Source organism: Polyodon spathula, chromosome 8 (genome assembly GCF_017654505.1).
Source record: "Polyodon spathula isolate WHYD16114869_AA chromosome 8, ASM1765450v1, whole genome shotgun sequence".
NCBI lineage: Eukaryota > Metazoa > Chordata > Actinopteri > Acipenseriformes > Polyodontidae > Polyodon > Polyodon spathula.
Genome location: NC_054541.1, coordinates 37,228,884 through 37,245,489, shown reverse-complemented (window position 1 = coordinate 37,245,489; position 16,606 = coordinate 37,228,884). Strand labels below are relative to the sequence as shown.

Below are 16,606 nucleotides of genomic sequence, written 5' to 3'. Positions count from 1 at the left end.
GCGTTCTCACTGAAGTAGTGTTCAAGTTTAGTCAGGCGTAATGCATACACACACTAATGCTATCAGAATAGTTTGGTTACAGTTCCTGGCAGTGCAATGAACACTGGAAATTAATACGATAGTATCCCACCATGCACTGTACTTTATTTTAAAATAACGCGTTATGCACAATATTAACAGAGGTCCACATTGCTAAGAAATAAATAAGAAAGTAAATGCAAACACACACAAAGATGGAGGGCTTGCAGTTTTGGGGTTTTATTTTTAATTAGTTGACAAATTCAGCTGAATCTGTTTTATAATTAAAAACTCAGAAAAAGCTTTGATTTTATTTGAAAACACAGCTGACGAATTACGCAAATTTTTCACTCCTGATTCTACTTTTAACTTGCATTTCATTTTTGCAGTCGCCTAATTTAAAGTTGTGCTTTTATTATTTTCCGCACTAGTTTAACAGGGATGCCCTTACAGATTTTGTTTAAGCACAAAAATGAATACCTAGTGCAGAGTGTACACTGACAGCAAGTCAGTTGTCAAGTGGAAATTTTTTTGCTAAGTAGTCAGCTTCAGGGGATTCTCATGAAGATGACTGTTCATCTGCACCTTAGTCATCTATTTCTGATTACGAGTACTACACTGACCGAAGCAGCTGCAAGCAGTAGTAACGCACAAAAACTCAAAACGGAAAATACGTTCTTATAAATTTGAATGGGAGATTAAGTATCTGTGGCTTGTTTATTGAGAAGGCAAGATGTACTGTGTGTGAAAGAGGTGCTGGGCAAAAACAAAACAAAACAGAAAAAATACACGGATGTACAGTTTTTCAAGAATCTTTGCTTAAAAGACACAACAGTGTTGTTGCTTTTCTTGGAATGCAGAAAAATATTAACACACATGTAGATAATGGCAACAAATAGTGCTTAGACTCCTGTCTCGTTTTCATGAGAATGGTCTACCCTTAGTATATATAACAAAAAAAAAAGTGTGTGTGTTTATATGTATATCTAAACACAGACAGATATTTTTTTAAACTACTACATGCCATAGAGTTTAAAGGTTCAAAAAAATGTACCAAAATACACATCCCTGTAGTTTCTTAGCCTTTGTATATTTGATGGATGGGATGCAAAATTTTGGGCATGTGCGTTTCAGGAACGCGTAACAGAAAAGCTAGTGCGACATCTGCACCATATACAGTACTGTGCAAAAGTTTTAGGCAGGTGTGAAAAAATGCTGTAAAGAATGCTTTCAAAAATAGACATGTTAATAGATTATATTTATCAATTAACAAAATGCAAAGTGAGTGAACAGAAGAAAAATCTATATCAAATCATTATTTGGTGTGACCACCCTTTGCCTTCAAAACAGCATCAATTCTTCTAGGTACACTTGCACACCGTTTTTGAAGGAACTCAGCAGGTAGGTTGGCCCAAACATCTTGGAGAACTAACCACATTTCTTCTGTGGATTTAAGCAGCCTCAGTTGCTTCTCTCTCTTCATGTAATCCCAGACAGACTCGACGATGTTGAGATCTGGGCTCTGTGGGGGCCACACCATCACTTCCAGGACTCCTTGTTCTTCTTTACGCTGAAGATAGTTCTTAATTACTTTTGCTGTATGTTTGGGGTCGTTGTCATGCTGCAGAATAAATTTGGGGCCAATCAGATGCCTCCCTGACGGTATTGCATGATGGATAAGTATCTGCCTGTACTTCTCAGCATTGAGGAGACCATTAATTCTGACCAAATCCACAACTCCATTTGCAGAAATGCAGCCCCAAACTTGCAAGGAACCTCCACCATGCTTCACTGTTGCCTGCAGACACTCATTCGTGTACCGCTCTCCAGCCCTTCGGTGATCAAACTGCCTTCTGCTACAGCCAAATATTTCAAATTTTGACTCATCAGTCCAGAGCACCTGCTGCCATTTTTCTGCACCCCAGTTCCTGTGTTTTCGTGTATAGTTGAGTCGCTTGGCCTTGTTTCCACGTCAGAGGGATGGCTTTTTGGCCGCAAGTCTTCCATGGAGGCCACTTCTGACCAGACTTCTCCGGACAGTAGATGGGTGTACCAGGGTGCCACTGTTTTCTGCCAATTCTGAGCTGATGGTATTGCTGGACATCTTTCGATTGCGAAGGGAAGTAAGCATGATGTGTCTCATCTGCTGCAGTAAGTTTCCTTGGTCGACCACTGCGTCTATGGTACTCAACGTTGCCCGTTTCTTTGTGCTTCTTCAAAAGAGCTTGGACAGCACATCTGGAAACCCCTGTCTGCCTTGAAATTTCTGCCTGGGAGAGACCTTGCTGATGCAGTATAACTACCTTGTGTCTTGTTGTTGTGCTCAGTCTTGCCATGGTTTATGACTTTTGACAATAAACTGTCTTCAGCAACCTCACCTTGTTAGCCGAGTGTGGCTGTTCCTCACCGAGTTTTATTCCTCCTACACAGCTGTTTCTGTTTCAGTTAATGATTGTGTTTCAACCCACATATTGAATTGATGATCATTAGCAACTGTTTGGTATAATTGTTTAATCATACACCTGACTATATGCCTACAAAATCCCTGACTTTGTGCAAGTGTACCTAGAAGAACTGATGCTGTTTTGAAGGCAAAGGGTAGTCACACCAAATATGGATTTGATTTTGATTTTTCTTCTGTTCAGTCACTTTGCATTTAGTTAATTGATAAATATAATCTATTATCATGTCTATTTTTGTTTAAAGCATTCTTACTTTACAGCATTTTTTCACACCTGCCTAAAACTTTTGCACGTAATGCACATTACTAGTATTTTATATATAGTATATTAACAAACTGCTCACAATTATGTATATATATATATATATATACTCTCGTTCTCTCTCACTCTCCTCTCCTCTCTCCTCTCGCCTCCTAACCTCTCTCTCTTATCCTATTTTACGAGATTAATATAAAAATGCGATACACAACATATGAGCTGGAGGGTTCTACCTAGGATTGACTTATAAAATGTGAGGTACTGTAATTAATTTTGTATTTGTACAAAAACAGCACACACTGGAGCTTCAAAATCTTAAGGCAATTAGTTTACTTTACAGCATTTTTTCACACCTGCCTAAAACTTTATATATATATATATATATATATATATATATATATATATATATATATATATATATATATATATATATATATATATATATATATATAAATTAAAGAAAACACACCAAAAAAGCAATGTACAGTAAAGACAATCTAACATTAATTAAAAGCGCATTTTTAAAAAAAAAAAAAGAGCTCAGTCATACCCTAAAAACCACACAATCTGTCTATGAATGTGGATCCAAACACCCTGCTTATTTGCCAACACCAAATGCTCCACTAACAGATTAAGAGCTTACCCACCCAAAAATAAAACGGGATACTAATTATAAACTGCAGCTTAAAAACTGGAAATGGACAGAATCATTTCATGTCTCTAATGCGGAATCGAACACGCATCAGTGATATAGAAGCTTTCTGCTTTTTCCTTTTTTTGGTTCCTTTTCAGAATTGTTGTGCACCATGAAGATCAACTGAAGTATTTAGGATTTCTTCATGATTTCCATTCACATTATGGATACACAGGACCCAACTCAATTAACTTTTACGCTAAAGGGAATCATTTAGAAATATAAATCAGTATGGAGTTACTCCTTGCATTGGCTTCATCATGTTTACAATCACAACTTTTTGTATTTACTAAAGACGGGTACTGACAGAGCGGTTTAATTGTGAGTTTTTTTTTTTTCATTCAACATATTACAAGCAAAGCCATTTAACGGGCACCATTCAAACATCATTAACTGTGCAGCAGTCCATCACATTGTGTGCAATAAGGCAGCCATATAAGACAGCAATGGCAAGTATTGTTCTTGTGTTTGATACCCTATAAATATGCACCGTAGTGTGCAACTAAAATAGTTTCAGAGATAGATGTTGAAAGTGTGGCAACAGATTTACTAACACAGGGAGATGCTTAAATAATAGGAAACGTCACTTAAAGGGCAAAAGAAAAACCCAGAGAAGATCCAATGAAACACACAAATACAATTATGCTTAGCTTAAATACTTTTTGCAAACTGAATTAAAAGTATGATCTAGACCAGGGGTGAGGAAACCTGGTCCTGGTGGCTTCCAGCTGTGCCCTAAATTACTTAATTGGACCAATTATTAACCAATTATTGGTCTAATTAGATATTTAGGGCACAGTTGGAACAAAAACCAGGAGGGCCCAGTAACCCCTGCTCTAGACAGTCATCCCTTGAACGGTTATGAGGATTCAGGTTAATAGACTTGAAGAGGAATGTTTTAGGTCAGACGAGCATTAAGCAAGTGAGTTCTGAGAAGCAGAATGATTCCTTGGTTATTTAGCTGGAAGATAACTTGTGATTTATGCCAACTTCATTGGCATCTCATAATCCGTTCATATGATTATGAACATATTGCTGGGATGTGAAGTAACACGTGAATACAATTCAGCACATTTTGTTATGTACTTGGTTGTTTGTATTGATTTATTTAATTCACATTTTGAAAGAAAATGTGCCTTACCTCTAGGAGACTGCATTCAAATTGGTCTCAGGTTAAAATAACTTGGTGGTTTCAACCTAACCCACTGTCAATTGCGACAACTTGTGCAGTCTCTGCCACAAAATAAACCTTGAACAAACAGAGCACCTTCAGGTCAGGACTGTGTTATTGCAGTTGTGCAAGGCCAAATTGCAACTCCGACACAAACATTTTAGTATTAAATTAGGTTATTTGCATTTGAAAAAAAAAAAAAAAAACACATACAACACAAATGTACTACCAGAATAGAGTGAAAAAAAGGTGATATGTTTCTTTTTCCATGGAAATTGCCCCCAGGTTGCTTCGATAGAAGCTATGGGAAGGCAAGCCCTCATAGAAAAGCTAGGTTGCCAGGATGTAAACAGAAACAGAATGCACGAGTAAACAGAACTCTATTTCAGTACCTCTACCAAGTTGCTCTTTAAAAAGGCACTGCAACAAGTAGTTGAGGACAAATTCTAGCCAATGAGAATATCCTCATTGGATATCATTCAACTGTTGCTATGCAACAGATGATGACATCAAAAGAATATAAAACATGTACTAGATTTCCTCAGAATGAATGTATCAATAATTTGTACAGAATTACACGCTGTATTTTTGCATTGTTAGTAAAGGGGATCTGCTGTTGTATTTTGTTTGTTGGTGCTGCAGAAATTGTTATCAAATTAAAACGTTGCGTTTGTTCCCTGTTAAACAGATATCCATCAGTCAGAAATGTGTCCTCACCCATTACGAACAATGAGCCTCATTCACAAACTCAGGAGTTCTTTAAGGGCTGTTTGGCTAGATTAAATAAATGTTGGCATTCAAGAAACATTTGTGGAGGTTCCCATCATGTGGTTAATATCCCATTGTGAGTTCAACACAATTCTTTGTTTATTATCTGCCATGCTAGAATCACTATTCCAGCTAAAAGTCATTCTAAAGACTCAACAAGGTTGACTGTGGGGAAAGCTTTTTATTCAAATACAACTAAAGTTAGCTGGAGTTATAATAAATCCTCTGGTTGAGCATCGGTTTTTCATGTGTAGATTAGTGGGTCTGGAGCACCTTCCCCAAAGGAAACAGTTTTACTACCGATCACTATCCAAAATGTTACAAACATCATGGTAGGAAAATAAAGTGGTAAAGATCCAAAGCAAAGACTTGCCATGACAAAGCAGATCAAAACAATTACTTCAGTTTGCCTTGTGCAACTTTCTAACATGGTAATGTTGGTACATGTTTACAGAACTTCTCTGTATTTGTTCACAGTAAGGATATAGGGAATAGTTATTCCAGGTCAGGAATGAAGGGCTTAATGAATGCAAACTAAATTGAACTGAAGCCCTCACATGAAACTTTACTAGCAGTTGTGAATGTACCACGTTCTTAGTTTTATTGTTACAAAAACCATCTCATTTGCAGTAGGCAGGTTACATAAGACAGTATCATTATATATATATATATATATATATATATAAAAGGCAGTTTAATCCCATCAGATTATATAGTGGGGCCCCGACCTTCAACCCCAAAAAGCTTTTCAGAATCATACAGTAGCCCCTCACTAAACCAGAAATCAGACATGTTTGTCCGACATAAGGAGGTGTCAGATTTAAAAACAATACAATAAAATTGCACACACATACATGTATAGTGCTCAATTCATTTTAAATGTAAAGCATTGTGCTAAAATAACACCAGTGTGTTTTGGGTAGGCTACACATTACATTATGTAAAAACATAAAAATCTGTACAGTAGGCCTATACAGTACAGTAGTAAAATCAAATGAATACCTATCACACTTTCTTTTTATTTTAGCCTGTAGGCTACCGGTAACACAAAATAAATCATGCTACTGCATTGTACACATTGGTGTACAGTGGTGAAACTAAATGATTGTATTTATTTATTTATCATCATCTTCAACTTGGCCTACTTAGTAGCCTAGACAATTAACACAAAATAGATTATGGTTCCATACAGATGTTCAGAATGAGCTGGAGGGGTAATGTGTGCAGTCTATTGCTCCCAACACATCATAGAAATTTGTTTTTCAAGGCTTGTACACCCTGACTTTTGTGAAAATTAGGCACTTGGGTGTTCGCCTCAAAAATGCATTGAGCACAACTGGCAAAGCACCAGAAAAAGTGGACTGGGAAATGCCAGCAACAATTGCGACTGTTTAAAATCTGCTTAACAAACTGATGCAACTGTAAGTGTTGCAATTGCCGGAAGCTTTAGTACATCTCATTATAATATTTGAGAACACTACCTTCCACCCAATTTTTACAAATTTATGCAGGAATGCCCATAACTACATATTCTTCTAAAGTTGAACCGCAAAGAAGAACTGCTGCCACAAAATATTCCCTAAAAAGTCGCTAATAGCATTCGTTCGTTAAGTACATTTCACCTTAGATTTCCGACCAGTAATGTTGTTGAAGCCAACAACCTGGGATCCTTCAAGAAGCCGCTTGATGAGATTCTGGGATCAGTAAGCTACTAACAACCAAACGAGCAAGACGGGCTGAATGGCCTCCTCTCATTTGTAAACTTTCTTATGTTCTTATTGCGACAGGCGCAACACTTTAGTACATCAACCCTTCAGTGTTTTAAGTCATGTTATTAGTTCCTTAGCAACCATTTGTAGTTTTTTCAAATAAAGATGTGTTTCTTGCAGTGCCATTTTCAAGAGTGAAGAAATAAAAAATAAAAAAATAAACCAATACATGTTGTACAATGTACAGTAAATAATTATTTTTGACAGGATAACCCTAGAATGTATATTTATTGATGGTGCCAAAAAGGCAGACACAAAAGAACTGTATAAAATACCCATATTCCCATTTTCTATTTCTGGGCTATGTGTGCTTCTGCACTTAATTTCATATACTCTCCATCAGAAACTGACAAGGTACTACAACTGACTTACAACTGAGCTTGACATCAGCATGAACGTCCGTTTAATGATCAAGTGGGAGTAAAATAAAAAAAATAAAAAAATTATGTGTGTGTGTGTGTGTGTGTATATATATATATATATATATATATATATATATATATATATATATATAAACAGTTTACTCACTCATAAGTCAATCCATCTCCCTTTGAGCATAGCTCTTCTGCTGTGAGTCCATCAGAATCACACTGATGACCTGATCTGCTGATCAAAACGTGTTTCCCATTATATGCGCTGTTAAATGCGCTGTAGTGGAATTGCATTGCAAGGATTATATATAAAGGCTATATATACTTACTTGTAGGTGAGGCCATCCCCAACAGCAAAGAGCTGCTGTGCTGTGAGACCATCTTCAGGAACATACCCTGTGCCTCCACTGATCAGATAATCTGCCATGCTGTATTACAAAAGAAAACAAACGAATTACAGAGGACAAACAGAATGATTACTTATTAACTAGAACGCTGGCTTTAAACCAACTTCTTTGTTTATGTGGCAGTCAAACAGTTTTCACACAAGTCAAATGATTTGGAGAAGTGCTTGGTTCCACAATAAAAGAAATACACATGTTTTAACAAAGAAACAATATTTAATCCCTAAATCCACATTCTATCTCCTTGGTGACCCATATTATTATGCACTGTGCACATTGCAATTTCTTGACTTGAATGACCGAGTGGAAGGATTATTGAGCACTTCGACAAATACCCTTTTATAACAGAACAGGAGTCTGACTACCCTGAAAATGCTCACATATTTATGTCTTGTAGTCTTTTGATATACCTTAATTTAAAATTTCGTTCATAAAAATGCTGGTCACCGACCAGAATCATCATGTATACCGTGCATATTAAAAGTGAACCAACGCTATTTACAGTACTTATGTATGTACGTACATGTTTTATGTTTATATTGTTTTAAATCAGACAGTCTGAGCCACAAGCTGTACTGTCAAACGCACACACACACAATATTGTGTGTGTGTGTGTGTGTGTGTGTGTGTGTGTGTGTATATATATATATATATATATATATATATATATATATATATATACTATATATATATATAGATATATATATATATATATACTATAGATATAGTATAGTGGTCCAAGTACATATCACCAGCGCCACACATGCGCTACTGGTGCAACGTGGAAAAGGTATCAGAAATCAATCTTTATTATTTTCTCAATCCTGTTTAGATATATCTGGATTCATCGTCTGACACCCTGAAAATGAAAATGAAAATAAAATACAGCGAGACCTCAGAAACGTGTTCCGCACACAAGGCTGTCATGTTAACACAGCGTGGGCTTCATTTTTTACCTTGTGTAAACCACATCCATGCGTCTGAACAAAACACAAAGCAAAACAAAAAAAGAATAAATAAATGCGATTCGAATTAAATAAATATCTCTTAAGCTTATTATAAACTAGTTAAGTATCGCTGTCTGATGTTCGTCCATACACTATTTACAAATGCACCACTCCTTTCACACACAAAACAAAACAACAGTTCTGAAAGTCTAAATACTACAAATGAAAAAACAAATATAATAGTTCACCTAGTCCCTATCAAACCCAGTTCCAGTGACACACAGACGGCAGTCCAGTTGCTAAAGCACTAGTTTGCTACACTGTGGCGTTATGAAGAGCCCTACACGCGTCACATCCTCTCTACTCCAAAGCAGAACACACGTGGCCAGGGCGAATGGTGGGGGCGCTTATTAACTCTTTCATTTAGCTTTGTTACTGTATACAACAACATAGTCTTATAATAACAGATATCATTTTCACTTTAGTAAGGGATTCCAACAGCTATTAGACTAGCTCTAAATACTAATAACACGAAAATGTTATCTGTTACTGATATTTTTTTCAGTATGCTTCTTGGTTATCTCCATTGCAGGACATGCCACTATTCCAGAGCAGGGGTAATCTGTTTCACTGCATTTCTATTGACAGCAACAAACGGTTTCAAAGAGTTTTGAATACATTTGCTGACTTCTTGTTACTTTTGTGTCATTAGACTAACTGTTTTTTGAGGTGTACTAAGAGACAGTCATAAGTAACAGCAGAAGCATGTCTACTGTATTCTACATTTGGGAAAGTGAACAACCCAAACTGAACTGCAGCAAGCCTAAAGGTCTCCTTTCTATTAAAGTAAATAATACAGCTGGGACTTGGCTATGACTGTTCTCTTGTTTAACAGTGCTTTTTACACATCTTTATTTTACTTGTAAACAATTTACACGTGATACCATTTATCATAGATGCGAGGGCGCTGGAACTAGGGGTTCTGGGGGTGTGGTATCAACCCCTTGGTTTTGCTTGGCTTCCATCATATACAGGGGTTACAGTTTTGTTCAATGGCTTTCAGCACCCCCACTTTAAAAACTGTTCCAGTGCCACTGCACAGATGCTGCCCTTTAAAAGTTTACTGGTAGAAGCATAAGAAAAGCATGCAAAATTACTGTGTAACTTAACCAAGGTAAACCTGGGTGAAGGATACATCAGAAAGCATATATTTAAAGCCAGGTGTTATCAGTTACATATAACTAATTAAGCAGAATCCCCTAGCAATTACATAACAAAGGTCACCGTGAACCTACATATGACAAGGATTTTTCTTTCTATTGTGATTATCGGCTTGGGATTCTGTTAATGGAGAAGCACTTAACGTATATGAAAAGAGCTACTTTGTCAGAAACAGTTCATGATATGTTCCACACAGTTAGTTTAACATGCCATCTGATGCATGTATTCTTCCTGAAGAAACACTTGCTACATTGTTCTTTTTAGTCTGGCCCTGCAAAAGCATTAAAGTAAAATAACTTACAGACTTTAGTTTCTACAATTGCCCAGGGGAGTTTCTTATGCTTATATGCACAGTAAAAGGCTATTTTTAGCCAGAATGAAAAGCACTTTTGTATTAATAAAGTCCTATAGTAAAATTGAAGCTATACTGTTCCAGCTGTGTCTGAATCTGCAAAGTGAAATATTTTTGCTTGTATGTTTTGATGGCACTATAACATTAAATATGATAATAATAACCCTTTCAGTCCTGTTCCTTTTTTCTGTACGCAGGATTGAAATGTAGGTGCTGTTTAACTTATATAGAATTACATATGTATGTCAACAGATAATGGTCACTGGATTGGATTTCAACCCTGTTCTATACATGTAGAGCAACTGAGAAAACGGACTGACTTTCAATAATTTAATACATCTGCAAGGTCATTTCTGTTGTTGCTGTGTCTCAGTTGTGGCTGTTATTTCTATGTTATGATTCCCACGCTGGTTTATGGACATTTTATTTTTCTAACGGCTTTTACAATAAAGCAAATGTGTGATATCCACAGAAAAGTATTGTCATCTTACTGGGCAAAACAACAGGTGAGGCATTTTACACACAAGGATTGAGGGGAAAAAAGAGAACACCACAACTCAGTTGATCATTCATAAATCAAAGGGAAAACAGATAAAGAGCCAGATGGTTTAAAATCAACAGCAGAGTGAAAATCTAAACCATTTTAAATCATTCATTTTACTTTTTATCTAACTTTTTTACCTTTTCACATTTAGGATACTGTGTTCATGACATTCTGTTTTTAGAATATGGGGCAGTCAGGAGCACTTTGGAGGGCCAAACTGTTTTCTGAAGTCTCCCAAAAAATTAATGCTAGCATTCTTAAAAGTCACTTCCACAGTAGCTTGGCATACTGATGGGAGTTATTGTATTTCTTTATTATTTTGACTATGATATGATATGCACATATTCCTCACTGTACATAAAAATAAGAAGTGTCATAGAGTTTGTGTGTATGTGTTTTTTTTGTTTTTTTTTTCTCATAAACTGAACCATTAAGTGCAATCAGAAATATTGGAGCCAGATTGGGATACTTTATACCGGAATGGTGTATACACTCTAAAATGCCAAAAAGAGCATATTATTGTTATAATAATAAGACAAACTAATAATATATAATCATAAAAATTCAGTACATTAATTTTATTTACTTTGCTAACACAAAATGCACTGCTTTAATCTTTTAATCTTTTCTAACCATTTCAGAATACTGAATTTGTCTTCAATGACACCTGTATTGTTTGCTTAATAATACAAACTGATGACTGATAAATAAGAGACAAGTGTATTTTTTATGCTGTAGATTCAGCAGAGATGACTGAGATCAGTCGATTCAATGAGATGTTATCAAGCAAGAATTATCTCATAATAATGGGCCAGTAGGTACCTACTAGCCTACTAACCCCTAAATCTACCCTCTACCCCTAAACCTAATCTCTACCCCTGAAAGTAATCTCAACCCCTAAACCTAACTGTGTTACCATTAAAGTTATTTTTACTATTATTTCAACAGCGCTTTTTAGTGCCCTAGTGGCTTCTACATCCGACATCCAATAAAGCGCTTGATCCGGACCTATTTTACCTGTTGGTAGGCTATTAGATTTTTGCTTGATAATGTCTCATTGATACAACTGAGTTCAATAAGATCGGGTGGTAGAATATAGAACATTAGACTGGTAGGAATTTCAAATATTTTAGGATCTTATTTTATTTCTTAACACTTTTACTATTGGTATGTGAGTCCCATTATTTATCCCCATGCTGCAGGTTTATATTTGCTCTATCTTTTTTTATGAATAACTTATGGAAACAACCCATAATCAAGAGGTTGGGCATAAACTAAACAAATCTCTTTGGACATCCCCCAATGTCTAATGGTTCATTGCTGCTTTGACAAAGAGCTGCTATGTATTTATGCAACCTGTGTCCAGAGGGAAAAAAGTAAGTTCAGTATTTAACTCTGTTAACTTCATTCTTGTATAATGTGCACCAGACAGGGTAGTCACAATGTTTGTTTATTTTCATTTTGTCAAGGATGTGTCCATTCCCCTGTCCAGCCTTGAAGTGCCCACTTTATTAGACAGTTTTTTTCCGACAGACTGTTAGAAGGTTTGGTCTGTTGTGTGGGGAAGCAAAGGCTGCTGCAGACCTGCAGTAATGTCAGTGGTTTTTAAACAACACCGTCAGCTGTTATCAAAATTTTAAAAAAATGTTTAAAAAAAAGACCTCCCGGAGTCTTCCTGTGAAGTATGTGGCATTTTCTTTTCCAGAAAAGTGCCAGAACACATGTTCATATCATTGCTTTTTATTGAAGTAGCTGATACTATATTAGTACATTACATACGCTAATTATAAAAGCACATAATATACATTATATTAAATTCTATTGATAAAACAATTACGGCACACAAATAATCTCTTTAAGCAAATGGATTCTGATAACACAAGAACCATAATCAATCAAAAGATTAGGGTTTTAATATATTTAACATGTTTCTTAATCTCTTGACTAAATGTTCAGAATGTATATAACTAATATACATTTGGTATATTTGGAAAGCACATAAGTACTGTATTACCACAAAGACAGCATCATGATAAGTCTGCTTTCCTTGTTTTTGTCTTTTTCATCCTGTTTTCTTGTGAAATTACTTCATAAAAGTACATAGGCCTCATAAACGTTACATTGTAAAACTGGCTGAACTGGAAGTACTCATGTCACACAGGTTACATTTTTTCTTCCTATTTATTCCTTGTGAACGACAAGATTTTGTGCAGTGATTTTTGTTAATGCTTGTGTGTTTAGGTGTATGCAGCTGGCTTCTCATATGAACATGAAGTCATTAATATACTAAGTTGTCATATTTAGCTTTGACCTTTATTAAAATAAATCTGGGTGCATGCATACTTACATCCAATTTTTAATAAAACATTAAACTTAAGCATATAACAGTGAGTTATGATGATATCATGTGAAGAAATCATAGAATACCATAGAACAAAAATACATACTACTGTATGTCTAAAATAATGAAAGGTGTTTTTATTGCATTATTCCAATGCTTCTCATTCTAATGATAATTTCAATAATTGTGAGATAAATGCAACTCTGCACAACCTATAGAAAACCAATCCTTATAAAGTGCCATTAAAAGCTTAAAATATTATTAGACTGCAATTTTTAGTTTTTGATAAGTGCTGTCAAAACTAACCACAAAATAATATTTGGGAGATTTACTGTAAGTCTTCTGGCATTAATTTGACAGTGTAGTTTGTATATGTATGTATATCAACATTATATGACCCAGAAAAGCAAAGACAATTCATGTATCGGTTTGTTCATATACCAGGTATGAGATTGACTTTACCCCCGGCCGGCTATGCATAGAAAGTTATTTGTATTAGATATCCTGACAATCCTTTCTTCAACTGGACAGCAATGTTTGCATATTCTACAATAACACAAATTATGTCTAGCTGGCAATCAGATCAAATACAAAGTATGCATAAAAAGAGTATTTGCATGTTAGCATGTTTCTTTTGGAGTGACAAAGTAAATATCAATTATTGAGATTTAAAAAAAAAAATTAAATATCTAAAAATATGGTCTACAGTGTGTATTTTATATGTACAGTTTCCAAGTTTAAAAAAAAAATCTTACATTCAGCTTGATTTTTTGTAAATGTAAATATTTTGCAATTCTTTAAAAAAAAAACTATAAAAACCAGTTACCTAATTTATAAGTGGAGTGTATATGGATAGGACGCATCATTTTGTAATCATTTATCTAAATACTTGGCCACTGCTAGAGAAATTAAAGGCTATACTGAAAAACACAATTAAAATTCTTGGTTGCATTAACAAGTTAAGGAAATGTTCTGTAATCCACAAATAGTACTAATCGGGCTCTTATACCAGACAATCCTCCCAATAAAACGTTTACAGTACGGGCCACTCAATAGCTGATAAACTCAGATATGTTTGTTCTTTATACTCAGTTCTGATATTTTAAATAACTTAAATCAGGCTTGACTTTTTCTAAATGTACCACTTTTGTAATCTTTTTAAAATGACTGTGACTTAATTTACAAGTGTGACGTGGGGATGGAAAGGATTCATAATGCTGCATTTTGTAATCACACCTACTTTCAGATTTCTATCTATACAGTGGAAATGTGCATGAATTAATGACTTCCAACTATCTGTGACACTGAGCAGCGTGTCCTGGTAAATATTCCTATGAATGTACAGTACAGTATATATGCTTGACTAAATAAATGAGCTCAATAAATGCCCTTCTAAAAGCATGCCTCACCTTTCAGGTTCATATCCAGCCTGTATGCGTGTGGCACTATACCTCTGGGCAGCTGTCTCATGACCATGCCCATGGGGGTGTCCTTGCAAAGGTGTCCCATGAAAGTGGTGGTCATTCTCCCGGGGAGGCAAGTGATACTTGGCAGGTTCTGTGTCCCCTACAATCCTTCGGTAATCAATCTGATAGGGATCCCTCTCCACTTCCCCAAAGCTGTCATACCCATGACCATCCATGACAAATAAATCCAGGGTGATATCTTCAAACTGTCTTTTAAATTCCTCCCTCAACAAAAGTTCAGGAAAGAAAGAACCTCTGAAGCGTCAACACCTCACTTCACAAATCTTAAAATCAAAACGTTCTTCCAAAAAAACAACAAAAAAAAGTTAATTAACAAGTGTCAAATAAATCTTTGGAAGATATATAAAACATATGAAATAAAATATTATCACTGGAAAGGTGCCATTAAATTATTATCCTAAAATTACAAGAGCTACTCAGTTGTTCACTCATGTAAAGTCTGGAATTCAGTGTGAAAAGTAAATAGTATTGTGTATATGTGGTGCTGATAGCAAGTCTAGGAATTGAAACTGTGAAGTTAGAGAGCTGGTATAAGATATCCTTCAAGTCTTGACAAAATGTAGTAGTCCTTGTATCTCCGGCCTGCCAACAGAACACTGGTCCCAGTCAAAGTGGCAGTTGCAAATGAAGAGAAGTATATTAAGTAGCAGACCTGTAGGGCAGGTCATTTAGCGGAGGGTAGAGAGACTGTTTTGTCCTCTTGTTATCCTGAGATCCTCTCTGCCAGCTTAACCCTGTTTGTGACAGAAGCAGACGTCACTTTATAAAGAGGATTGGAGTATTTAAAAAAGGGGCTGGAATATGTGAAAAAAACACTCTCGCTCACTTTATCACAACAGAGTGTGTGTGTGTGTGTGTGTGTGTGTGTGTGTGAGAGAGAGAGAGAGAGAAGGATATAATTTGCACAGAGAGAGAGACCAACAAATGCAATTCCCAAAGTGACATAAAATGGGTCCCTTAGAGGGAGTTACACAAACACTGTCATGTTGCTTCTCCACAAGGTAGATTTGTATTTGTTCGCAGTAACACTACATCAATATTGATGGGTTTTAGTTAAATCTTAGATTTGGGTTGCCACAACCTGGTCTTATATGTATGGAGAAACCTGGTTACTAATTAAAAAGAAGATTTGTAGACACAGTCGGAGGTACTCAGTTCCTTATCTCTCCCTTATGCAAGGAGGATGTCACCAATAATGTCAGGTACTCTAGTACCCCAAGAGCTGAAGTCACAGAGGTTTGCAGAGATATTTAACACTTCATTTCCATTTAACTGTTCTCCTGTTAAGTGTTGTTTCCAGAATCTCATATCCCTAAACACCCTTCAGGTCTCAATAGTAACAGTGTTTATTCCCTCACAGCTTTACAAGAAGCTATGAAAAGTCATAGCCAGACAGGCACGTGTTGGATTTTTATTGATATGATAATTAGTTCTTATTCTCTGTAATAATTATCCAATTTTGATATATGTATGTCTTTAATCAAACTGATATGTAACACATAGTACAACTAAAAGTATGGTAAACAGTACATTCATCAAATTATATTCTACAACATATCAGATTACAGTTATAACATTATTATGAGATAATTAAGATCAAATAACAATATATCAGAATACCAAAAAGAAATAGACCAGTGTAAGGTTCATCCTTTTTTTTTTTTTTTTTTTTTTTTACAACAATTACAATGAATCATAGTCTAAATTGTATGACCGATATTATGAAATTGCAACAATTTATAAACATATTAGATTATAAATTGATAGCCTAATACAGAATGAAAGAAATATTTACCACA

At 35.5% G+C, this 16,606-nt stretch overlaps 1 protein-coding gene across 3 annotated transcripts in view; it reads right to left on the bottom strand.

The window, feature by feature from the left end:
- The window catches only part of LOC121319901 (inosine-5'-monophosphate dehydrogenase 1a), a 41,082-nt gene extending 31,879 nt beyond the window's left edge, over positions 1-9,203 (bottom strand). The window contains exons 1-3 of one of the 3 annotated variants that reach the window (XM_041257849.1): positions 9,111-9,203; positions 7,841-7,939; positions 7,669-7,746 (exon numbers count right to left, since the gene is read on the bottom strand). In XM_041257849.1, the coding sequence (XP_041113783.1) occupies positions 7,669-7,746; positions 7,841-7,938 (176 nt within the window). In that variant the 5' untranslated portion in view covers position 7,939; positions 9,111-9,203. The remainder of the gene's footprint in view (positions 1-7,668; positions 7,747-7,840; positions 7,940-9,110) is intronic. The other 2 variants (XM_041257845.1, XM_041257848.1) reach the window with 2 other exon arrangements.
- Positions 9,204-16,606: the final 7,403 nt, after the last annotated feature.